Here is a 26,029-nt window from a genome sequence, read left to right as displayed (position 1 = left end):
GTGAGTCTGTGGGTCTCCGTGTGTCTTCTCTGTAAGTGAAGTGCAATATATTACTCAGCGTTATCGATCATCGCCCCACACACTTTTAAAAAGAGGTACAAATGGAAATCACCTGGCAACACCGGATGGCCTCGAATGGCTTCTCCAAACTCAACACACTTTTATAAACTCGGTCCGTTACAAACGGTAATCAAATGAAGGACAAAGTATAAACTGTGTATGTAAAAGTATGTGTTGAGTGTCTGGCTCTGTGGTTAAAACCCTCGACTCACAATGGAGAGTCTGCAAGTCTTGATTGCAGCAATGTTGGAATCCATACTATTTGGTTCTTTTGGTATCGTATATTTATTTTGTCTTCATTCAAATACTTTACCTTGACAGTCCCCTGAGAAGGGACATCTCACTCGCAATGGTGTCCAGGGTGTCGACTGACGCATTCAAAGTTTCAATTGCAACTTGTTTAACCAGGTGAGGACTCAGAGAGACCAGGATAACTTTCATTTGCAAGTGTGATCTGGATTCGCCAAATTGACCAAAGTAGCACAAACAAAGCACAGCAATAAAGTGCAGAATTGGAACAAAAACTAAAATTACAAAAAACACGTACATAGAAAACATAGCAAACGCGTAATGGAGTTATTTTGGTGGTATTGGAATGAGTTACACTAAACGCTAAATATATCGATTGTATATCTATATGCACGTCATGGCCTAGCATCCCAAGACCATCCTACAGTACGTCCTATGAAGGATGCTGTATTTAATGCTGCACTCATTCCAGTTCAATTTTTCTTTTCTTCATATTATATTTTATTATATTTAAAGGTGTCACCCCCCCCCTCCAATTTATTCCAATTGTGCAATCAGCATCAATGTCAGAAAACAAATCATCGATTCCATATTCGTCGAGGTCAGTTGCGATCCCGCCGAATGTCAGATAATTTCGCGCCCAAAGTAAAAAAAATCCCCTCAAGTTACTTTTACGGGTAAGAACCCACTGGTTCCACCAGCCCACAGGGGATTATTGTGTCCGTCCGTCGTGCAGGGAGGGGCTGGGTGGGGAGGGAGGGGCTGGGTGGGGAGGGGAGGGTGGGGAGGGGCTGGGTGGGGAGAGTGGGGCTGGGTGGGGAGGGGAGAGTGGGGAGGGGCTGGGTGGGGCTGGGTGGGGAGGGGCTGGTCACCCCGTGGTGCCTTTATAAAACTCAACGTTTAACCTACTCACGCCGGCTTGTGCCCGCCCTCACAGTCGGGCATATTTGCGGAATACACCACGCCGCCGTTGACTCTGGCCATTGACCGAGCAACCCAACGTTCCTACCAGCTCCCTCCGCAGGAATGTGTTTTATTCACACACTGCAGAGGGCAGACTTTCCCCACACACAGAGCTGTGAGATTATTGTCTGTTGCACGAAAATCTATATTTTTCTGTCGACGTGACTTTACCGAAAGAACCAAAGAGTATGGAATCCTGCAGTCACGAAAGCTTCAAATCAAGATAGTCATTCTTTTTTTTTTGGTCAAACAAACACGTTAATGGACACTGCAGGATGAGCTTAATCTTGCACGTGTTCTACTCTGAGGATGTGTTCTTACTTTTTCTCCTATAAGGCCTTCCTCATCAGTGAGACGAACAAGGTAAAGCTGGATTTCGATGGTTCTGTACAAGATATTGAAGCAAAGAAAGGTCAAATATCCATGTAAGAAAATTTGCACGCGATACACACGATAAAAAAAACTAGTGTGATTAAGACTCATTACGATAAGCAGTAATATCAAACTCTGAAATAGTCTCATCTATTTGTGTATCATTAACATAAACTCTGCTATATGATTAAATTGTTATAAATATTGTACAATATTTAGCATTTTGGGTACGAACCATATGTTTGCCAAATGTTTTTTTTTCTGCTCTCTTTTAAATTTGCCAATGCCTTGTATGTATGTGGGTTTACCTTCTTTTGTACCGTATGTAGCTAACTGTGCTAATCGAAGGTTCGGTCTTCATCACCATTAAGGGGGGGGGAAACTGTTGCGTCTACAGTTTTCTGTGATTTTAATATTAAGCTAGATTTTTTTCTCTGATAATCTTAATTATGAAATGTAACTTTCCTATCAAACGTTGGCATTTAAAGAGAAGAGGACATGAGACAGTCTTCTAATCAACAGATGTGCAATAGCAAGGATATTATCCTCCAAAAAATTTAATGTACCACTGTAATTACTCTACAATTTGTTTAGTAGTAAAATGCCAACAGATAACTATATCCGGAGTGGAATAAATCGATTCGTAAGTTCACGTACGCACATCGATATCGCGGGTATAAGATTCAGTTTTTTTCTAAACATATACGTACGCGGTGGGTTCATGTGGCCACTACATTCTCCACAATAAAAAAAACGGATCAAATAATTCAAATCACAACCGTGAATCTCAGCAACGTATAGAATCGCTGGGGGATGAAGATTTTTCCCCGACAGAAATACGCATACATAGCTTGATGTCAGATTTTGCTGTTGCTAAAGTTTACATGTCCGAAGATGCTCTCGGTTTAACACGTAAGCTTTCGCGACCAATATCATCCATAATACAGGTTTTTTTGGGTTAGATCGTGTAAATATATAAATGTGTCGTTAAACCCGCCACCACCCGACACAGCTAATTAGTAAGGTTTGTCACGTAAACAGAACGTGCCAATTCGTTACTAGTACAGCACACCGGTGTGTTGGAGAGCCAAGCTACAACATTTACAATCTGAGTACGACGTTTCGCCAGTTCTCAGTGTTTCCACGAACATGGCAGGATATCCACAATTGCCTTCCATTTCGATTTAAAGCTTTCGTGACTGCAGGGATTCATCTTCTTGGTTCTTTTGGTAAAGTCACGTAGAAGGGAAGTAATAAAATAATAAAAATAAAACATAATAAAATAATTCTCACGACGTTTCGGCCACAACGCAAGTATCCGTCCTCAGGTGAAAACCAGGTCTGTCGAGGCGACAGCGTCTGAATGAAACAGCACACGTGCTTGGAGCATGTATAAAAGCTGGGTTGGAAGGGGGGGAAAGGGGGAGCCTTAACAAAGAATATGCATATCAATAGGAATTTAGCATATTTATGGGAAATGCAGGTATGTGATTAGTACTGCATATGCCCGTGCATTATGCAGGATTAGCAGCATCAAAGGGAGGGGATATGGGAAATGCAGGTATGTGATATGGGAAATGCAGGTATGTGAATAGTACTATTTATGCCCGTGCATTATGCAGGATTAGCAGCATCCACTTGCACATTTTGCTGAAGGCAAGGGCTTATTTTGGCCTCTAAGGTAGACAATAGTCACCACTGACCACTCGGTACGACTCGGTCAGATTGCATGACCTGCTTAACCACTGGCAGATGGAGTGATGTCGATGAGCAGCAGAAACGTTGGCAGCAGGACATGTCCAATGCGTAATGCGTCCTGGTTTTTCAGAAATCTGCAGAAGACTGTGTACAACTCCATTGTCGCAATAACTGCCATCAAACCAGCGTCTACGAAACAAACCCGCGAGGGAAGCGACAAGTGAGTGGAACACAACACGCTTATAAATATTTTTTATTGCAACGGAACACACACGTTTTAGCTTGCACTACTCGTGCTACTTGTTTGCATGCAATTTAATCGCTGATCCGTGGACGTCTCTGCAATCAGTTGCGAGCAGTTTGCGTGGCCAGTTGCTCCTTCGCATCAAGCCCGCGCGGCTATTCGCGTCGGCCGTATCGCATCACGCTCACGTTCGCGAATTACGATCTGTCGTTGCAATCCTGAATGCGCCGTCGTTTTCTTGACACACAGCCACTCGCTCAGATGTGGTCAAAGCGCCTGCAGGCCGATGGGTCTGCTGAGCAGTTTGTCTGCACAATTGATCGTTGGGGCGTGCACCTGGCACTGTCTAGGCTTGTGTCGAGAGCACACTGAGCAAGCACGGATGAGGTCTCGGGCTGAATTAACAATCAGTCAATTCTTCTTGGTTCTTTTGGTAAAGTCACGTAGAAGGGAAATAATAAAATAATACAAATTAAACATAATAAAATAAAATTCTCACGACGTTCCGGCCACAACGCAAGCAGCCGTCCTCAGGTGAAGAACAGGGCTGTCAGAAAGACAGCGTCTTTTATCTCCATTCTACGTGACTTTACCGAAAAAACCAAGAAGATGAATCCCTGCAGTCAGGAAAGCTTTAAATCGCAAAATCAGTCAATTGCAACCAAATCACCTTGCACGTGCCGGATACCATCCAACTCTGGAAAATACGGAGGAGGGGTCGAGCCTGGTTTGTGCTTGGGATGTGTCACCACAAGTGCATACCAGGTGCTACAGGCAAAAAAAATGCATTTGAAATCGATAAAAAGGTCAATAAAATATTAAGGGGTTGTGTTAGAGGTCGCAAACGGGTTTTGATTCCTTACCCATACCCGTACCCGGCCGCACCAGGGTCCCAAATGGGTACCCGTACTCGTATCCGGCTGGGTACAGGTAGCCGTATCCTACCCGTACCCTACCCGAAATGAGTGACAAACGGTGACTCACCAGTGACTCACGGCCTACCCGTACCCGGCCGCACCAGGGTCGCAAACGGCTACCCGTACCCGGCCGGGTATCGGGTAGGGTACGGGTATCGGGTACCCGATTGCGACCTCTGGGTTGTGTTGGCAGTTGGCATGCAACCAGAATGTAATAGTGCGATGTCTTGTTTTCAGGTCAGTTATGGAGGTGTACTTCTACTTCAGCAATGGGACAGCTGTGAGTCAAGAACGAGCGGTGAAGTACGTGCCAGGTTCACTGTCAACACTGTAACTGCACAAGTAAATATACAACAATATATTCCTATGTTTACATGTAGAACTTCTTTCACACCGTATGGAGCCAACTGTGTAAATCGGAGGTGCAGGGGAAGGTCATCAAAACTAAACTTTAAAACCAGTCCTAAAGAAATGAGTGTTCTATCTAGATTTAAAAGTTGCATAGCTTTTATACATATACTGTATCTGATTGTAAAAAAAACGTATCTGACCCAAACACTTGTTTCTGTCACTTACCACCAAGACATGTCGAATCGTGTGATTTGACATGTCTTGGTAGTAAGGGATTGTCGTTATAATAAACTCATGTATAATTGTGTTTCCCACAGAGTGATACAGGACAGTGTGGGAACAGAGGCGGTGCAGAAACTCATAGGCCTGGGAATGACGGGTGTGGTAAGTGCAAGGGTTGTTCAATGATACTTAGTAAACCGGTAACCGTGATATTAGACTTAGTAAACCGGTAACCGTAATATGATACACGGTAAACCGGCAATCATTTTCAGAATCAATGACCGGTCCCAAAGTCAGGAAGTGGTAGCCAAAAGTGACAAACAGCACAGTGGCCTAAGTGACCTCTGCAATATGTATTTATGCCTAGGGCCCAGTAACCCAGAATGCACGCCGCCTTGCCAGACCTTGGAAGCTGAGCAGGCGTGAGCTTCGTTAGTGCCTGGATTGGCGACTGCCAGGCATGAAACAGGCGCTGTTGGTTGATGCTGTGGGGCTACAGTGTAGCAAATGCATTGTTGTGCTTTCTATGCTCCTACATCGATGCTCTCCCCGCCTTCACTCACCTGCACCGACTAGTGCGGTGAATTATGGTAAACAATCCCCCCCCCCCCAACCTGCACGGTGTGGGAAGGCCGTCATCCAGCAGTGGATTGACAAAAAGGGTTGTACATGTACATAGAGTTAAATAAATACAAAATGTATGCAGTTCATATACAGTCGACGTGACAACTGATTATCATGTCATGTCTCTGTGCACGTGCGGCCAACAAAAAGTATTTAAACGTGTTATTCGGCCCTCCAGAAGGAAAATGGTTCCCCACCTCTGATATAAATGATCGATTAACAACAGTGAATATCATTCACCATTGTGTCCAGTTTCTGACCTCATCGCTTTACATTCCCTCCGCGTCTGCTACAGGGTTCGGGTCCCACATTTGAAGATCCAAATATGGCGCAGTTAAGGCTGTTGGAGATATTGGTGATCTCGCTGGCGGTGGTTCTCCTCCTCATCCTGACTGTCATGATCACCATCACAGTCTGCATGCGCACGAGGTAGCCCATAACAATAATACTATTAGTTAGTGTTTGTGCTATAATGTCTCAGATATGTAAGGTCGGGGGGGGGGTGGGTGGCATGCTGGGGGGGGGCATGCTGGGGGGGGGCATTCTTGGGGGGGGGGGGGCGCCACGGTGGCAAGATGTTAACTACCTCGCCTAGTGGTACAGGAGGTCGTGGGTTCGTCACATCCTGGCCCAGACGCCCATGGTCACGTGGATTTTTCTCCTGGTCCTCCGGTTTTTCCCCCCACTTTTAAAACTAACATTCGTTTCGAGTATTTGGCTGCTAATAAATGTCAACATCATACGCCACTTCGTTGGGCAATCATTTGGGGGCCGGTCACTTCTGAAAAATAACTATATAGTTCAGTCGTTCTTTCCCGGTTATATATCTATAAAATTTAACCCAGTTAAGTAATTAAGCTGCAAAGTGGGTTCCTATTGAGGCCTTGTGAACAGGTCTGGCTGTTAAATGTGATTTCCGTGTACAGTGGCAGCTGGAGCGGGAGAGAAAGGGGTTTGAATGCAATTTATAATCTATATAATGAGCAGGTGAGTCATGTATTGTTAAGGATTTTATTTTTTTACTCGTGATGCCTGGCCCCACCAGCTCCTATTGACGAGCCGCCACCGACGTTGCAGTCGGGTTCGTTGACAACGATCCAGGAAATATTTTTCGCGTGTACTTAGCCAGTGTCAGTAATCTACACTTATAGATGCTCCACTGACATTATAGCGAGAAACTGTAGATAAAAGACTCTCATGTCTCCCACTAATCTCAATACGCATTTTAAATCCTTTTAACAAACCATTCTGTAAGGTATGGAGCCATCACTTTCACAATTTTCAATCACGTGTCTATAGATGGATCACCCTGTCTGACATTGTCTCATTTAGAGTGTCTCTTCAGTCTGTGTTATATCCTGTCTCGTCTTGTACATCTCCCATCTCTCTCACATTTCGCTACTAATGCCTGTATGCTATAGCCAAGACAGTATATTGAATATATCACAAGTTTGCATGCAAAATCATGATTACTTTCTTCATTTAAATTCAACGCTGGAGTGGCCCTTTTTTCATTATCAAGTCTGCATCATCCTAAAGTCTTCAATAATCAGGTTAACAGTTCTTAGCACAACAGGAACCTAAGGAAAACTTCTGGAGGACTTGATTGGAGAACCAACTTTAGCAAGCACACACATGGGTATTATCAATTTAAATTGTCTCTTGTTTCGTATTAAACTTTAATGGGTGTGCCACGTCCACCAAAAAATTACGATCATGCTGTTGCATCTGCAGCTACCAGAGGAAACTCAAGTCCATGACCGCGATGAACCGCGCCAAGGAAGTGAAGAGCGCACCGGCGCAGAACGGAACCCAGGTTCCCGGCACGAACATGCACGCCACGGAAAAGTGAGTTGCCCAGCATAGCAGCGTCTCTCGCCACCCTCTCACTATCATCGTGTCGATCAACAACTGAGAACACACCCCTATGGGATTTGTGTCTGACAGCCCACGGTGGGGTGGAGCGGTCGAACAGTGGCTTGCATGCTGCGCTGTGAACCTGATGACCCATAATTTATTCACGGCTAACATGAGTGGGGAGTGATATTTGAACTGGTCTTGGGCCCCCCGCATTGACTAACTCGCATTGACAAGCGTGGTGATGTATGGTCACGAAACCCCAATATGGTATGTGGCGGCCCTCATCCAGTGGTGGCGCCACGGTGGCGAGATAATAAATACAGAAGGTCGTGGGTTCAATTCCGACCCTGACGCCTGTATATTTGGGTTTGCATGTTCTCCCCGTGGTTGAGTGGATTTTTCTCCGCATCCTCCGGTTGTTCCCTCCACATTTAGAAGCATGCATTTTGAGTATTTGGCTGCATTGAATTTCGACGTGGTAAGCCATTTCGTTGCGCTGTGATTTGTGGCCAGGTCACTTACCGGTAAAATAAAAAGTTTATAGTGTGTAGAACTTCTTTTGCAGCGTATGTAGCCAACATCAAAGGAAGGACAACAAACTAAACACAAATTGTGACCTTAATCCAGCAGTGGATTAACAAATTACAAAAAATTTGAACAGCTTATGTATTCACATCTAGAAGGATTGAGATGGCTTTTGTTAAATAGCTACATTTAAAGTGTTATACTAATGCAGTACCTAATGCGTATGTAAATCTCCGCATGCATTTTATTGATGAAAAACTTTTAACTATATTGGAGGAATATTTATAATTTCACTGCTTCAAGATGACAATTAGTTTCGTGTGCTCTGGCTAACCAATTGTATTTTGAATTGCAAATTGGAACGATCCAGTTTCAGTTGGTTATTCTTCTTATGCAACTTTTACAATCGTCGCCGTGTGCAATGCAAATCTGTGGTGACGTGAAACCGCCGGTGTCTCCGCAGATCGAACCCGCTGTGGAACAGCCCCGTCTATGAGCTTCCTGACCTTGGCTATATCGAGGAGAGTGACCCTGACAGGAAGAGGTCGGTGACAATGCGAGGAAGGCGTTAGCTTTCATTAATTGGACATTTAATGCACACCAACCGGTTCACTTAAAAAAAATTTAACCCGTAAAAACAAAGTTTTTCACTATAAATCCTTTATATGCGTGGCGGCTAGAGTCCTCTCGTCCTCTGGCTTGAGATGGCTGCCACCTATGGGTCAGATGATTGCCTGCCACCATTAAGCAATTGGTAATTAAATATAATTTATTTTTTCCTAAAAAGTGTAAAATTTTGGAAAAAAGTTTTCACGAAAATAAATTGTCACGCACAACGAGTCTGTGTGCAAAATGTCAGCTCGATTGTGTCACGGGAAGTGGGTTAAAAAACGACCGAAAGATTTGCACGGTCGTAAGCGCGCAAGCAAGCAAGCAAGTGAACTTAATATAAAGGATTTAAAAATATATATAACAACGTATAAACCAGTGGTGTAGCTATGAAATGTACAGGCAGTTGCAACTGCGCCAGGGGCCACGAGCTGCAGGGAGCAAAGCACTAGGGTACAAACAGGGGTGGGGGGACATGGGACGGAGTTGGTGGGGAGGGGATTGCCTATTTAATTCCTTGCACCAGGGCCCATGACAACCACGCGACACCACCGTAATGAACAGACAACATACACATAGAACGTTTTTGGTCCATCAGCAATGGGCCCTCCAGACTGATTTTTTCCAGCAGTGTTTTATATCAGCAGGCGAAAGCTGGAATGGTTTCACTTTTCGGTTTCAACTGCAAAGTGAAACAAGTTAAATGCTCCGGTATCAGGTTTTATCTTTTGAAACAAATTCTATTGGGAAACATTGGATCCAGAAGGCTCATAGGCTGCTGGACTAACATACTGCAGTAGTTTTTTTATAGTTTTATTTGTAGACACAGACTTTTGTCACTTTGTTCATTATTTTATTGCAAACAATCCTCCTTCACAGTGCACAATGCATTGCTAATCAACTGTTTTATGTAGTCACAATGATAATTTTTGATGCCATAATAACACGTTCACAAGCGAGTTGACAACCGTGACGATGATGATGGCTGTCGGTGGTTGTGATGACAGTCATGGTGACGGTGGTGGCGGTGAAAGTGGTATATCTGAACATCGTTTTTTTCATTTTCTCAGCATAAACTCTCTGGATGAAAATGTTCTTGATGCAAGCGATTTGCGGATCGAAGAAACGGAAATGAGTGTGAAGAAGGTACGCATTTTACGGTTCACCTTTCAACTCATCGCACTGCGTTCTTATCTAAAAAGACTAAATTCAGCATCTTGAAACCCCTCCAAGGAAGCTTTTATAAGACAGATACAAATTTTCCATGTTTATCGTTTACTAAAATATGAATGCACCTCTGGAAAAAAGAGAGAGGCACAAGCAAAGTGACATTTAAGGTAGCTTTGTCTGTTCTTTGTCAGTCTGTGTAACTTTTCAATCCTGGGCAGAGACCTCTCCCCCATTGTCTTCCATTCCGTGCTTTCCTTCGTTATTCTTGCCCAGTAGAGGCCTCCGATTTCTTGACACCGTCTCGCCATCTTTTTCCGCTGTCTTCCTCCTTCACCATCTGTTTACCATCCACTCCGTTGTTAAAATGTGGCGAGGCTGAGTGAACGTCCATTCGTCATCCTGCGTGACATCGCATCCAAAACACAGCAACACCCTTGAACGTCTACGTGTCTCAACAGGCGCCGCCAACGAATTACAGCCCCAAGCACGGTGAGAGCGCCCAGCAGAACCTCCTGGGAGCCGCCCTCCAGCAGCGAGAAAAGGATCGCAGTGCCCGCGACATGAAATTGCCCAACTTGCAGGGCGTCGACAACGATGTTCTTGACACAACGGATATCTAACCGGAGCCTGCGGCGTGCCCCTTGCACACCATCAGCTCGCAAGCTGCTGGCTCCCTCTCAATCGTATGGTCGCTAACAAAGTATACACTGGTGCAGCCATGTGGAGTTATGGCGAGGGATGTGGAAGTAACCATGCAGAGAAAAAAAACCTCGTTCTTTGCAGAGCAACCTGTGGTTCCAGAATCAGAATCTTCATTTGAACTGGAAGAATCCGATGAGCTATGAAGCTCGTTTTCACCAAAACAACCTATTAAAAGTAACGTTCGTGATGAATGTAGTTTACACAGGTTAACTGACAGAACAAAGTGGGTTTTTTATTTCTTTAAGGCAACTCCAGGACTCCCAGCTTCTCTTAAGATTACCAACCACGCAGTAAAACATATTCCATACATGCATTCCCCTTCCACACATAATTTAAGGACAGCATTCAAAGGGTTTAATAGTCTATTTCCACATTAACAAAAAAAGCTCAACACATTGATCAATAATAATGCCTTCAAATGAACCAAAATTAAACTAGGCGATGTTTTTGGCACTTCACATGAGACCATTTGTAGAATGAATGGCTTGTTCACCTCATATTAAGGATAAAACAATAGCACAAAGATAAACAAAACATTTCCAAACGTTCTATATTTCTACTAAAGAGCAGCTGGTTCATGCAACGGAGCCCGATGTCGCATTACGGACCTTGATGGCAATATGATTTTGGCGTTTCGGTGCTTGAACACAACGCTTAATGAATGGCACCGCTTCTGGTTAGGACATCGCGGTACAGACGCGGCAGATTGACAATCATTCTAAGCAATTCCCACGACTTTTCTGATTTTGTGGGAGGCCGGTCCGGTGGATGGGCGTCTGCTCTCGAGAGCAAACGGATCCGAGTTCAGTGCGTGCTCTGTATTGCTCACTGCTCTGAGAATCCTCAAATTATTTGCAGCGAAAAATGACTTCTGGGTCAAAGTTCCTTTTGGAATTGTTCAGGCATGTGCTGGATTAGTCTGTGCTATGCACGTGGAGTTGACACGAGCAAATATATTATGCATTCTGAGGAACAACTGTAGACGTTAAACTAAAGATTGTGATTTACTAGTTTTAACAAAACGATAGCAATAAATTATAGATGTTTAGGACAATGTATGATAGCACTTTATGTAACTTTTTAAGGTTTACAAAGTAATTGTAAATCAAAATACATTTCAGGTACTCTTTTAATGTTTTAATTATTATTGTTAATTTCACCTTTGCCAATACATAGCAACAGAATATTTGCGTTTAATATTGTAATTGTCCACTGGTCTTTGCTATTCCTCCGATGTTACTGTATTCTGTTTTTCAAATGTTGTGTTTTCACAGCGGAGTTTTGTCAAAATCAAACCTGAATATATATGTAATGAGAGTTTCATCGTATTAATAAAAAAAAATTAATCTTATTACAATCATTCATGTGCATGTCTTTTTTTCTTTCACTGCCCAAACTACACTCGAACTTTGAGCAAAACTAATCATAACATGTACACAAAACATATACATCCAGGTCGCCTCGGGTGTAGAGCTCGCAGCTCGCAATCGGAAGCCTGCGAGTTTAATTCATAATTGGGGGGGGGAGTGTTCACTCAGCCCATCATACCTTCGGGGTCGATAAATGAGTACCACTGTGGGGTAGTCAAATGTTGTTGGGAAGGCGAGCTACCACCAGAGGAATGTGGAATTACCACCACTTAGCTCAGTGCTATGCATGTATGTAGAACTTCTTTGCATCGTACCTAGCCAACCGTGCTACTGGCACAAGCATCACCTCAACACTCGGTTGAGCAAGATGTCACTGTCACATCTTATCCATTTACGTCGCTGATCGTTTTCTGGAATTGCAGTGGAGACCTTCCGGCAGATAGGACGAACAGGTGACATCATGGGACCGACAATTGATTTGCAGATCCCACGGAACCCTATACAGCAGCTCGTATTTCACACTGAACAACAAGTCTTCACGTCTGCATCACCACTTAAAGCAGTGTTCTTAACTAATTTTCAAGGGGGGGGGGATTTTCGCCAATAAGAAGACATCATCAGTGTGAGTGTCGCCACACATTTGAAGCCATTGGGGGTTTAACAGCAACATGATGATGGGGGGGGGGGGGGTATTTACGCGATACAACCCAAAAAAACCTGCTTTATGGATATTGGTCGCGAAAGCCTACGTGTTCAACTGATTGGGGGCAGTGCAGATTATCCTAGTAGCAAAAGTAGCTACATATGCTACGGGCCCCGCACTTTCAAGGGCCCCGCGCTAAATGCTTTCAAGCTATCAATTCCGGTTCAGTGATTCTGCACTTGTTCTATCACTATAGTACTATACCGCCTTCAACGTTTACGAACGACGGGTGTTTAAGGTTAGCGATTTGTCGTATTATCTGGCTGTATAGCAAATGAAAAAAAACAATTACTTTACTATGCAAGTGAACATTTTGTGTTTTAATATTTATGTTTTTTTTATTATGCTAAAGGTCCTGCACTAGCTTCATCCGGCACTGATTGGGGGGGGGGTGTTTTCACCCTTCGTGCATTGTCGGGGGTGGGGGGGGGGCGCAATGAAGAACACCGCCCTTGAAGCAGCACGCACACACATACACGCATTTAATTCCACTTGGACGTCTGCGCCACTCGACGATCCCGTGCCAAGCCCCCGTCAGTCCGTGGGCTGCTCTGCAAGTTGACCAGTGGGGGGCGCAGTCCGTCGTCTCTCTCCGTGTGTGTGGACGTGGGACAGAATCTCAGAGGCTTGGAACGGGCAAGGCCGATCCGCTGTCTCGCACACACACAGCAGACAGCACAGCACACATACATACACAAGGCACAGCACACACATACAGCATACACACACAGCACACACATACAGCACACACAGCAGACAGCACAGCACACATACATACACAAGGCACACACACACAGCACACATACAGCACAGCACACATACATACACAAGGCACACACACACAGCACACATACAGCACAGCACACATACATACACAAGGCACACACACACAGCACACATACAGCACAGCACACACACATACACAAGGCACACACACACAGCACACATACAGCACAGCACACACACATACACAAGGCACAGCACACACAGCACACACACACACAGCACACACACAGCACACACAACACATCACAGCACACACACATACACAAAGCACACACACACAGCACATGTGGCACATGCCCACGTCCTTTATTTCGAGTGTGCAACACACACACAGCACACACACACAGCACACACAGCACACCACACACACAGCACACTCACACACACACATCACAGGAGAGGCGGGGTGAACTTGTAGAGACGGCGGTGGTGGCGTGGGGGAGGTCACCGCCCACCCAAACAATACATCGCTTGCGCGACACAAACCGGGGACGTCATCCAGAGAAGAGAGACACAGATTGTGGAACGAGCGATTGGACGCAGCAACAACAACAACAGCAGCAGCAGCAACCAAACAACAACAACAACAACCAAGAAACCAAGCAAGCAAAGCGAGACCCGGTTTTGGTGTCACTCCGCTGCTCGCGTCCGCGGTGTCGCTACCACGTGGAACGAGCGACTTGTCAGATGGTGAGCGAGACACAGCGAGTGGTGGTGCTGCAGCGGTCCCGGGCCTCCCCTAGGTCGACTCGGCCTCAAACGAGCCACCTGGTTGCGGTGTTGTAAATAAACGTCGCCACTGGGGTAGACAAAGGCGGTCGGGCGTGGTGGTGCTGGCCACTCGGTGCTCGCTAACAGCACTTGCCCCTGCAGCCTGTTACAGGCTACACGGGGGATCTTTATCTTTGTAGTCTGTAGGTGCTCGCTAACAGCACTTGCCCGTTCAGTCTTATAGGCTAAACGGGGATCTTTATCTTTGTTGTATGTCTCTAGGTGTTCGCTAACAGCACTTGCCCATACAGCCTGTTACAGGCTACACGGGGGATCTTTGTCTTTGGTGTGTGTCTGGGGGTGCTCGCTAAGAGCACTTGCCCCTGCAGTCTGTTACAGGCTACACGGGGGATCTTTGTCTTTGTTGTGTGTCTGGAGGTGTTCGCTAACAGCACTTGCCCCTACAGCCTGTTACAGGCTACACGGGGGATCTTTATCTTTGTTGTGTGTCTGTAGGTGCTCGCTAACAGCACTTGCCCCTGCAGCCTGTTACAGGCTACACGGGGGATCTTTGTTGTGTGTCTGTAGGTGTTCGCTAACAGCACTTGCCCCTACAGTCTGTTACAGGCTACACGGGGGATCTTTGTCTTTGGTGTGTGTCTGGGGGTGCTCGCTAAGAGCACTTGCCCCTGCAGTCTGTTACAGGCTACACGGGGGATCTTTGTCTTTGTTGTGTGTCTGGAGGTGTTCGCTAACAGCACTTGCCCCTACAGCCTGTTACAGGCTACACGGGGGATCTTTATCTTTGTTGTGTGTCTGTAGGTGCTCGCTAACAGCACTTGCCCCTGCAGCCTGTTACAGGCTACACGGGGGATCTTTGTCTTTGTTGTGTGTCTGTAGGTGTTCGCTAACAGCACTTGCCCCTACAGTCTGTTACAGGCTACACGGGAGATCTTTGTCTTTGTTGTATGTCTGGAGGTGTTCGCTAACAGCACTTGCCCCTACAGCCTGTTACAGGCTACACGGGGGATCTTTGTCTTTGGTGTGTGTCTGGGGGTGCTCGCTAACAGCACTTGCCCCAGCAGCCTGTTACAGGCTACACGGGGGATCTTTGTCTTTGTATGTCTGAAGGTGCTCGCTAACAGCACTTGCCCCAGCAGCCTGTTACAGGCTACACGGGGGATCTTTGTCTTTATTATGTGTCAGTAGGTGCTCGCTAACAGCACTTGCCCCTGCAGCTTGTTACAGGCTACACGGGGGATCTTTGTCTTTGTTGTGTGTCTGTAGGTGCTCGCTAACAGCACTTGCCCCTGCAGCCTGTTACAGGCTACACGGGGATCTTTGTCTTTGTTGTGTGTCTGTAGGTGCTCCCTAACAGCACTTGCCCCTACAGCCTGTTACAGGCTACCCGGGGGATCTTTGTCTTTGTACGGTGCGAAAGAAGTTCCACATAAATGTGTGCAGCGATTCACGCGTTTACAGAGATATCTCATTAATAGTTGACCGTGCAGGTCTGCAGCGTCATCAATAATCATGAGAAATTGGTCATTCTGCTGTAAATGAAACGCGTTGTGTGTTGTGTTGGTCAGGCTGCGTATTATCACGCAATTCTGCACATTGGATGTGTGCATGATGGACTTTTTTCGCACCGTACGTAGCCCACCGTGCTAATCGGATGTGCGACTTGGCCTGTCATTTTTATAAACATACACTTCAGTACACTGTGTATTACGTAGGCAGTACATTTTGCACTGTGCAGTGTAGAGTGGTGTGTATGACATTAATGCAGCCCAGATCTGTAGTGACAGTGATAGGATGGCCTTGATTAATCCAGTAGTGGATAGATCATGGCTCGGGGTGATGATGATGATAGTGTTGGTGAATGTGATCTGATAAGGCATGGTGGGCGTGCCGCAGGGAAACTACAGTGGACCTAAAAAAAAATCACAGTCATGCTGTGACCCATTTTACAGAGCCCTCAGAACTGCTTTGTTGTCAATAGTAATTGCTGCAATGTGTTATGCTTCTTCCAACAATTAAGGAATTGCCCGGGCTTAAAATCACTCGGTGCATTGCCAAGCAATAATAATTATCATCATCAATCACGGAAAGACATGCATATCCATCCATGCCAACTGCTAAAGTGTAACAATAACCATTTAATCAACACGACTTACAACTGATTGTGTTTTAATAAATCTCTGCGGGTTTGCTGTGAACGCTACGGTTTGTTTAGATTCAGAATCTTTATTTAGCCTGGAGGAATCCGATGAGCTATGAAGCTACTGATGACTATTGTATGTAAGGTGTATTGGCGTATATGCCTACAAAAGACACGTATACTCCTTGGTTCTTTCGGTAATAGATCACGAACTGATGACGTACGTCATCAGTTCTCCTGCTGTGTTTGTTTCACCTGATGACGGTTGCTTGTGTTGTGATCGAAACGTCGTGATCTTATTACTTTTCTGCCCACGTGACTTTACCGAAAGAACCAAAGAGTATGGATTCCTGCAGTCACGAAAGCTTCAAATAAAAAAAAGACATTTATTTTTGGGGGGGAGGTGGCATTTTTTTTTGGAAGGGGGTCAACAAATTTTTGATCGACTTTTTACCCCCACGTCTAGGATGGGGGGGGGGGGGGTCCACTACATGTAACTTTATTTTTAATTCAGGCCTTTTGAAAGGCTCTTGTAACTTAGTTGAAGGACAAACGGATGGCCGGGATTTTATACTCGATGTCCAGTATTGGGCGGGTCGGAAAGTTACAACAGCAAACAAGGCAAAAATAAGTAATATTTTAAAAAACTTTTTTTTTAAACACGCTTTTATGAAATGTACGAGTAATGGAAGAACTCCAAGACTCCAGGAAGTGGCCCCGAAACTTGCCACAACGTCAGTTGACCGTGGGCAATTAGACCCAAGCCGAAACATAACATATAAAAAATAATGTTTACAAATATATATTTTTTATGATAGAATATAGATAGTATTGTCATCAGTATGACATAAGTATACCAAGTTTGCAGTCGATACCACATTGGGAAGTGGATTAAAATTTAGTTACAAGATTTGAGGATACAACAACGACAACGACGACAACAGACAGATTGAGTTAAATGAAAGCGTGTAAAAACGATCGGAGTGTAAAATAGAGAAAATTGTAAAGCAAGTCACTAAAATTAAACAAATAAGCAAATTAATGACATAAGTCCGATTGACCAAGATTGGGCAAGGCAGCAAAAAACTCTAACTAAAATTTGCAGCACAATGCCTGCAGTGTTACGTTGCACGTGTGCAGTACACTCCCTGTTGACCATTAGACACAAACTGCGCCATTGATAACGAGGTCACAGGTCACGGGGGCCATGGAGAAATCCGTCTCGTTTTTTACCCTTCCCCCCCCCACCAATTTTTCCAAATCCATTGGGCGGCTGAGTCCTGCCGATAGGGGATTGGTGCTTGTGAAGGGGGTGTGAGTGCAGCGATCAACCGGACAATGACAGCGGTTAGGAATTCCTGTTTGATCGGCTGATTCTGACCACCCCATCCCGAGCCAACCACCCTCCCCTCCTCCTCGAGGCTATATTTACATTTTCAGATGCTTACTTTGTTTTCGACCAACGTTGAACATGATGATGATAATAATAATACGGGTAGAATGCTTCTACAGGCATATGTTTAGTCTAAATAGCAGCAGGTTTATCTGATTACGAGCACTTTCACGATGAAATCCAGCAACACGAGTTTGATCGCAAGGCATGGTAAACATCAGTGGCCCACTGAGCTATGTAATTCTTTTTCAGAAGCGACCTGGCAACAAATGATAGCTCAACGAAATGGCTTAGCAAGTGGAAGTGTACAGCAGCCAAATACTCTAAATGCACGTTTATTCTAAACGTGGAGGGAAAAACGGGAGGGCCCATATACAAATCCACGCGACCACGGGAGGAGAAAGACATACAAACTCCAAATATACAGCAGGCGTCAGGGTCAGGATCGCACCCACAACATCCTTAATACCAGGCGAGGTAGTTAACATCTCATCACCGTGGTGCCGGGTAGAATGCTTCTACAGGAATATATTCAGTCGAAACAGCATCAGGTTATTTGGTTGTGACCACTTGCTCTATGAAATCCAGAGTTTAATCGCCAGTCATGGGAAATATCCGTGGCAAGTGGTATCTAAACTAAACTATTTTTTATTTTACCAAGTAAGGCCCAAGGAGCTATCTTGTTCTTTTTCAGAAGAGATCGGGCCACAAATGACAGCTCAACTTAGTGGTTTATGTGTACATTTACAGCATAATCAACGTTTTTGGGTTTAGATCGCGTTATTTATAAATGTGTCGTAACCCTCCACCACCCGACACGGCCAATCAGCAAAAAAGCGTCACGTTGACAAAAGACAAATAGTTCACTGCTTTAGCCCACCAGTGTGCTGAAGCGTGAAACCACAACATTTACAATTTTTGAGTACGACGTTTCGCTGGTAATTGCATCCAGCATCATCGGGCAATCGAATTGCCCGGTGGGCTAAAGCAGTGAACTATTTGTCTTTTGTCAACGTGACACTTTTTTGCTGATTGGCCATGTCGGGTGGTGGAGGGTTATGACACATTTATAAGTAACGCGATCTAACCCAAAAACGTTGATTATGAATAATATTGGTCGCGAAAGCCTACGTGTTAAACTAAATTTACAGCAGCCAAATACTCTAAACGCATGTTTCTAAATGTGGAGGGAAAAACCGGAGGACCCGAACAAAAATCCATGTGACCACGGAGAGAGAGACGTGCAAACTTCAAATATCTTAACCGGTCCCAGGTGCCCTTCTTTACCAATCCACGCTGAGCAGTTTGGTGAAGTATGGTCAAACAACTACCAAGGCCAACATACCATCGAGAGGCCTTCATACAGCAGTGGATCGACGAAGCGCTGTGAATCATCTTAACTTTCTGACAGTGGTAATAGGTTCTTTACCCTCATGATGTAAATGCTTACCCCGAGCCCTCATTATTCTGATAGTGCGTTGTCTTTGAATTGTGCGCCTTTTGGCGTCTTCTGGTCGAACACCGTATGAGACTAGGCTCTAAGGAAAGCTGTCTCTGGTGTGGACCAAACACATTCCTGCGGAGGGAGCTGGTAGGAACGTTGGGTTGCTCGGTCAATGGCCAGGGTCAACAGCGGCGTGGTGTATTCCGCAAATATGCCCGACTGTGAGGGTGGGCACAAGCCGGCGTGAGTCGGTTAAACGTTGAGTTTTATAAGGGCACCACGGGGTGACCAGCCCCTCCCCACCCAGCCCCACCCCTCCCACCATCCCCACCCAGCCCCTCTCCACCCTCCCCACTCAGCCCCTCCCCACCCAGTCCCTCCCCACCCTCCCATCCCCACCCAGCCCCACCCTCCCCACCCAGCCCCTCCCTACCCTCCCCTCCCCATCCAGCCCCTCCCTCTCCACCCAGCCCCTCCCTGCACGACGGACGGACACAATAATCCCCTGTGGGCTGGTGTAACCAGGAGGTTCCTACCAGTATCAATTTCAAGGACAATGCAAACATTATCAGAGTGTGTTTTTTGTTTGGATTCTGACTGCAGGTATTGTGGTTAATGCAAACATGATTCCTTGTAAAAAAAGGTTTCAGTTTTGTTGCCAGAAAAAAGGGTAAGAAACCTATTATTATATTTTGCTACTGGCAAAGGAGGCTTCATGATGTTTCTGACAGTGGTACGGTACTGCCCATAAATAAGCGCGTAGTGATAATATAATTTTCACAGTGATTCAGGAATAAGCATTTGATCACAATAGCTTTTTTGTCAAAGAGATTTTGGCGTATCAACTTTGTGTTGTTAATGTGTGGTTTATGCTTTGCCAAAGGTTCTACTCTGCCAAAAGCTAACAAAGACTTGTGTGTGGTGTGTAGCTTGCAGAGGACAGTTTGTGTGGGTACATTAACATATCTATTGCCATCTCTATATCTTTCCACGACCTGCGTGTGTGTGAGTGTGCCATGCCCCAGGTGGTGTAATGGTTAGCACGCCACGCTACAAACCCGGCGACCCGAGTTCGTTTCACGCTCACAGCCAACACCAATGACGATTATCTGAACCGGTCATGCGCCTCCCCTAGGTCGACTCAGCCTCAAATGAGTACCTGGCGCAGTGTGTAAATGTCGCCACGAGGGAGACAAATGCGGCCGGGCGTGGTGCTGGCCACCCACCCCCTCGTATGCCGTGCCAGCCTTCATAGGTGCTCGCTAACAGCACTTGCCCCTACAGTCTGTTAATAGGTTATACGGGGGTCTTTGTCTTTATTTGCCATGCCCCAGGATGAAAATTCCTTGGTACTTAATTGTAGGGTGGAGACTGGTTGCCTCATTCTGTGGGTACGCTGGAGTGGGGTGCAGTGCTGTGGTCATTCATGGCAGCGTTGCAATCATGCCGGTCACTCAAGTTGTATTCCTGGTCATGCACGCCCAAGTAGCATGAGGCAACCTTAACCAACTTCGATATACAATTATCCTGAATATACACCTGATCTCATGAGATCTTGGAAGCTAAGGAGGGTTGAAACTGATTTGGATGGAAGATTGAAAATCTCGCATGGTGGCGAGATGTTAACTAACTCGCCTGGTCTACAGGAAAGGTTGTTGGTTCGATCCCGACCCCGGCGCCTGTTTATTTGGAGTTTGCATGTTTTGCCCGTGGTCGCGTGGATTTTAGAACCATGCGTTTAGAGTATTTGGCTGCTTTAAATTTCCACACGATGAGCCACTTCGTTGAGCTATCATTTGTGGCCAGGTCGCTTCTCAAACAGAGCTTTGTATCTCAGTGGGCCTTACCTGGTCAAATAAAAAAAATTCGTTTAGAATTGAGTAAATACCAAGTTGTGTCGGTTTGAACGTTCAAAGTGATCAGGAAATGCTAATATGGTCATGGATTCTTGAATCCATCTATGCAGAGATTCGAGCGTCACCTCCACCTATGGGCTCACCAGGCGCTCCGGTTTCCTTCAACACCTCGACTGATAGAAGATCATTCATGCTCAATTTTCCCTCTCTGGCACTGGGGTTTCCCTATTCATGGGAACCCGGGGCATCATAAGCCTCAGAGTCTTGATCATCATAACCAAGCTGGCAGCCTCCCCAATGGGTCATGCACATGCCCACAGGAGAGTAGCTATAACGACGGCTTTGCACACACCCGGGGCAGACTGATGGAAATCACGGCAACAGCTTTTGCACACCATACATTTGTGCAACATTGGCAATCTTAACATGAAATGAACGGGACGATGCTCACTCTCGCCGCGGGGCTCCAAACTTCACGGCGGTTTTTTTTTTCTCTCGTTTCTTTTTCGTCCGCGTGCCCCGCAGGCTGGTCGGCCAGAGCTGCTGGGTCAGGCCGAGCGCGAGGGAGCGCTCCCCGAGTTAACCGCCTCGGGCTGGCTCGTGCAGGCCTCCAGGGATGCCCTCCACAAGGAGTTTCTCTTCAAAGATTTCAACCAGGTGCCCCCCCTCCCTGCCCGTGCCACCACTCCCCCCCTCCCCCCCATCTAACCATTTCCACTCCGCTATATTTTAGAATACCTCCCTCAGACATTTATTTCCTCTCAGTAATGTCCTGTTTGTGTATTCTGCATTTCGCATTGCGCAGTACTGCACTGCTGTGCCGGATTAAGCTAGTGCGGGGCCTGTAGCATATGTTATAAAGGGGCCCTAAATAAAACAAAAACACATTAATATTAAAACACAAATTTTTTTACTTGGTACAGTAAAGTAATTGTATTTTTTCATTTGCTATACAGCCAGATCATATGACAAATCGCTAACCTTAAACACCCAGTCGTTCATAAAAGTTGAAAGCGGTATAGTACTATAGTAATAGAGCAAGTGCAGAATCACTGAACCGGAATTGATAGCTTGAAAGCATTTAGCGCGGGGCCCTTGAAAGTGCGGGGCTCGTAGCAAATGCTACTTTTGCTACTAGGATAATCCGGCACTGCTGGACTGTATTATTTATAATGCTTAAGTTTGTCTCCTGATGGCTCGTTGTTTCTAGGCATTTGGATTTATGTCACGGGTCGCTCTTCAAGCAGAGAAAATGGACCATCATCCCGAGTGGTTTAACGTTTACAACAAGGTCAGTACAATACGTGCATTAATCATTCCGGAATGTATTGTGGGAGAGACAAGACAGATATTCTTACCAGACTGTTAGGGCAAGCGCTATTACCTAGGAACCAAAGGTACACTACAGACGATGCGCTCCCCAAATTTCACCAGGCTCACTGTTCATGAACTCTTGGAAGTGCTTGCACAAAGGATAGTAACATCTCATCCTGTGTTCTTGGAATTTGAAAGTCAGCACAGCGCACGAGTGGGTCGTGTGACCAGCACCACGCTCTGCCAGCTTTGTCTCCCCAGTGGCGATGTTTACGCACTGGACCAGGTATTGATTTAACCCCGAGTCGACCGAGGGGAGGCCCAGGACCGGTTCGTATATTCGTCACTGACATTAGCGGTGAGCGGGAATCGTACTCTGCTCGCCGTGATTGTAGCATAGTACACTCACCTTAACACGATCGCTACCGTAACCCTCCCCGAATACTCTGGGCGAGAGAGCACACGCTCTGTCATGCATCTCTCAGTAACCCAAAATCTCCACAAGATTTACAATTTGAGTACGACGTTTCGCTGGTAATTGATGGGTTTACAACGATGCTCTAATTAAGACCGGAAGCAGGTGGATTCGCTTCACTATTCGGGCAAGTCGCCTGATGATGCAGGATGTTAATTACCAGCAAAACATCGTACTACTCAAATTGTAAATGTTGTGGATTTACTCTCCAACGCATCGGTGGGCTGAAGCAGTAACTAATTGGCGCGTCGTTTACGTGACAAACCTTACTGGCTGTGTCGGGTGGTGGAGGGTTACGACAGATTCATGCTTACGCGATATAACCCAAAAAACCTTTATCATGAATAACATAAATTATGATAATTGTTTTTTTACCCTTCTATCTGGCAACAAAACTGACACCTTTTTTACAATGCGTCATGTTTGCATAGACCACAATACCTGCAGCCATAATGCAGCCATAATGCAAGTATTGTGGTCTATGCAAACATGACTCCTTGTAAAAAAAGGTGCCAATTTTGTTGCCAGATAGAAGGGTAAAAAAACCAATTATCATATTTTTTACTGGCAAATGAGGTTCCAATGGAACATAAATCATGTTACGGCTTGTGCAACCTCCGCTTGTCCCCCCTCTCCACAGGTGCAGATCACTCTCAGCACTCACGACTGCGGGGGGCTCTCGGAGAGGGACGTTCGCCTCGCCCGGTTCATAGACAAAGCCGCGGCCTCAATTTAAGCGTGACCCGGCCCCCTCGGCCTTGTCTGTCCGGTGCTCGCCCAGCTGCATTGGCTTACGGTTACCGAACGGATATGTGATGAGGTCGCACTCATTACGCACACAGTGCTTGCCACGAATGAACCACGGTACCTTGCCGATCTCGTCAAGGAGCTTACACCATCACGCGAACTCCGGTCATCCTCGCAGCAGCGGATTTTGGCTGACCATCGAACAAAGACGGTCGCTGCTGTCCGCGTGCTTCCAGATGCGCTTCTGCAGCCGTCTGGAACGTTCTTCCTTCCAATGTTAGGAAGCCACTGGAGCTATCCACTTTTAAACCTCGATTGAAAATTAATTTATTTCAAATTGCTTTTTGTGTTTAGCTTGTTGTCCTTCCCACGCACCTCGAATTAGCACGATTGTCTGTGTAAGGTGCGAAAGAAATTCAACGTACGTACATACACACACGGTACTCACGCTAAGGTCCGCACCAGATGAGACGCAGGAAACTGCTGAACCCTCACGGTGGAGATCGAGGCCATCTCATCCGCTGCCACCGAAGCCGCCACATCTTGCCATCGCTTCTTTCCACCTGCCGAACGCCACGTACCGTTAGTCGACACATCGTCGGCCAAGGTTTTTTGGCGTACGGTTGTGTGCATTTTCCATTTGATTAGAATTTGCGGTGTGTGGAAAGTGTGAAAGGGATACCAAATAAACGTTTCTAATCGTGTGCAATTCTCGTCATATTGTAAATATCCGGTGACATACCTATTCTAAGTCAATTGAAGATGCTATTTACACTTCACGGTTTGTAAGCACTTTAAAAAAATACGTTGTAGACTTATATATTTTTTTAAAGTTGAACACGGCGTTAGAAAAGTTAAAGGCGTCTACGAAATTCGAAAGTTATTTATACTACGCTGTTTAAAATATTGACCAGCAGAGATTGCCCTGCTCCGCAACACGTGCTCATGAACAATCAATGGCGCGGCACAGAGGATATTCCATGAGATAGACCCCATTGCTTCTTGTGTTTAGTTTGTTGTCCTTCCCGCGCACCCCCGATTAGCACGGTTGGCTACGTACGGTGCGAAAGAAGTTCAACATACGGTACATGCATGAGCCTATGCCGCTTTTCCAAGATGCCCTTCGAAGAAGGGACGTGTACATTTTTAGAGTTACCAAAGCAAGCGATTACTCCATTGTAACAGCACGTGGTTACTACATAGAGCAGTATTTGGTTCGACAAGCTTGACCGCTTTGAAATATTAGTCAAGGCCAATCATGGTGATGAACAACACATCCCAACTGCCAGTTTGCGCACTCGGCTGATTCATTCAGCGCAACAAAGTAAAAGAAGACGAGTCATGGATGATTGCATGCGTTCCCCCATTGTATTTTAAGAAACGCGTCGTCAGAGCCCTCGCGTGGCCAGTTCTGTTGATTTGTGGTTGTTTTTTTCAACGCGTTAGCTCGACAGCGGCCTCATGTGGACACACAAGGGGTGGTGAATGTGAGAAGAACCACGTGAAAATTAAAATAGAATGTTGGACCAACGTTGGTTTAACGGTACCAACCACACGTCAACGCTCGCCCAACGTTCCATGGTTAATGCGTAAGGGATTTTAATCGGAATCTATGACGTGTGCATCATTTGACGCCAGGGTGGCGAGATGTTAACTACCTCGCCTGGTATGCAGGAGGTCGTGGGTTTCGACCGCTACCCAGACGCCTGCTGCTATATATTTGGAGTTTGCGTGTGTCTCTCTTTCCCTGTGGTAGCGTCGATTTTTCTCCAGGTCCTCTGGTTTTTTCCTCCCACGATTAGAATCAAAATGCGTTTAGAGTATGTGGCTGCTGTAAATGTGCACGTAATAAGCCACTTCGTTGACCTATTATTTGTGGCCAGGTCGCTTCTGAAAAAGCAACTGTATATCTCAGTGGGCCTGACCTGGTAAAATAAAAAATAGTTATGTTATTTTTGTAACGTGTCGCCACTGTTCATTGAAGATTCTAGCAAGAGGTAAGTGTGCCAAGAGTCTTGTGGCTTTGGAGTCATGAGTCCAACTCGGACCCAACCAGGCCCGTGAGATGGTGGCTGCACGCGGCCTGTGGAGGCAGCCATGGTTGGTGGATCACCGCATGAATGTTGAGAAACTCCGTTCCTCGTGGGCGTCGAGGAGGGCCCATTCCCTGGTTCACCAGAAGGCAGTACAGCAAGTGGATTAATCGCCACCTGTTTCCATCTTTACGGGGATTGAGTGTTGCCCCCTCGCACGCATGCGTTTTCTCCGGTTGTCTCCCACTTGTATAATACAGGTTAAAATAAAAACCAATGCAGGACTCTCCTGAACAAAAAAATACATTATTTTTTCTACGTCTCTATTTTGTACACGTGTATTTGATCTCGCCACATCCGTATTTGTTATGCTGCCATCGCGATAGGATTGTATTCATTGAAAGAGGGAGTCTCAAAACTAAAAGTTCTGCGAAAGAGGACCCCAAATCGGTTACCAAAGTGCAAAGTTC

General features: G+C 45.8%; 2 protein-coding genes across 2 annotated transcripts in view; both read left to right on the top strand.

Annotated features, from left to right (window-relative positions):
- The window catches only part of LOC133350589 (cadherin-related family member 2-like), a 51,321-nt gene extending 39,395 nt beyond the window's left edge, over positions 1–11,926 (top strand). Inside the window, 9 exon segments of the mRNA XM_061565083.1 lie at positions 1,609–1,697; positions 3,473–3,562; positions 4,741–4,806; positions 5,172–5,238; positions 5,996–6,129; positions 7,435–7,548; positions 8,549–8,629; positions 9,765–9,840; positions 10,323–11,926. Coding sequence (XP_061421067.1) covers positions 1,609–1,697; positions 3,473–3,562; positions 4,741–4,806; positions 5,172–5,238; positions 5,996–6,129; positions 7,435–7,548; positions 8,549–8,629; positions 9,765–9,840; positions 10,323–10,484 — 879 coding nt within the window. The 3' untranslated portion in view covers positions 10,485–11,926.
- A 1,440-nt stretch (positions 11,927–13,366) lies between these two features.
- LOC133350588 (pterin-4-alpha-carbinolamine dehydratase 2-like) lies at positions 13,367–24,230 on the top strand. Its single transcript, XM_061565082.1, has 4 exons — positions 13,367–14,115; positions 21,516–21,647; positions 22,201–22,281; positions 23,420–24,230. The coding sequence occupies exons 1-4, from the start codon at positions 14,113–14,115 to the stop codon at positions 23,513–23,515; spliced, it is 312 nt and encodes a 103-aa protein (XP_061421066.1). The 5' UTR covers positions 13,367–14,112; the 3' UTR covers positions 23,516–24,230.
- The last annotated feature ends 1,799 nt before the right edge of the window (positions 24,231–26,029 follow it).

Source organism: Lethenteron reissneri, chromosome 34 (assembly GCF_015708825.2).
Source record: "Lethenteron reissneri isolate LAM-NWPU_2019-01 chromosome 34, ASM1570882v1, whole genome shotgun sequence".
NCBI lineage: Eukaryota > Metazoa > Chordata > Hyperoartia > Petromyzontiformes > Petromyzontidae > Lethenteron > Lethenteron reissneri.
This window is presented reverse-complemented; position numbering and strand designations above follow the sequence as displayed.

Coding starts and splice junctions, on each gene's coding strand:
- LOC133350588 (XM_061565082.1), top strand. Junction 21,648..22,200: donor TCTTCAAAGATTTCAACCAG/GTGCCCCCCCTC, acceptor CGTTGTTTCTAG/GCATTTGGATTTATGTCACG. Junction 22,282..23,419: donor GGTTTAACGTTTACAACAAG/GTCAGTACAATA, acceptor CCCTCTCCACAG/GTGCAGATCACTCTCAGCAC.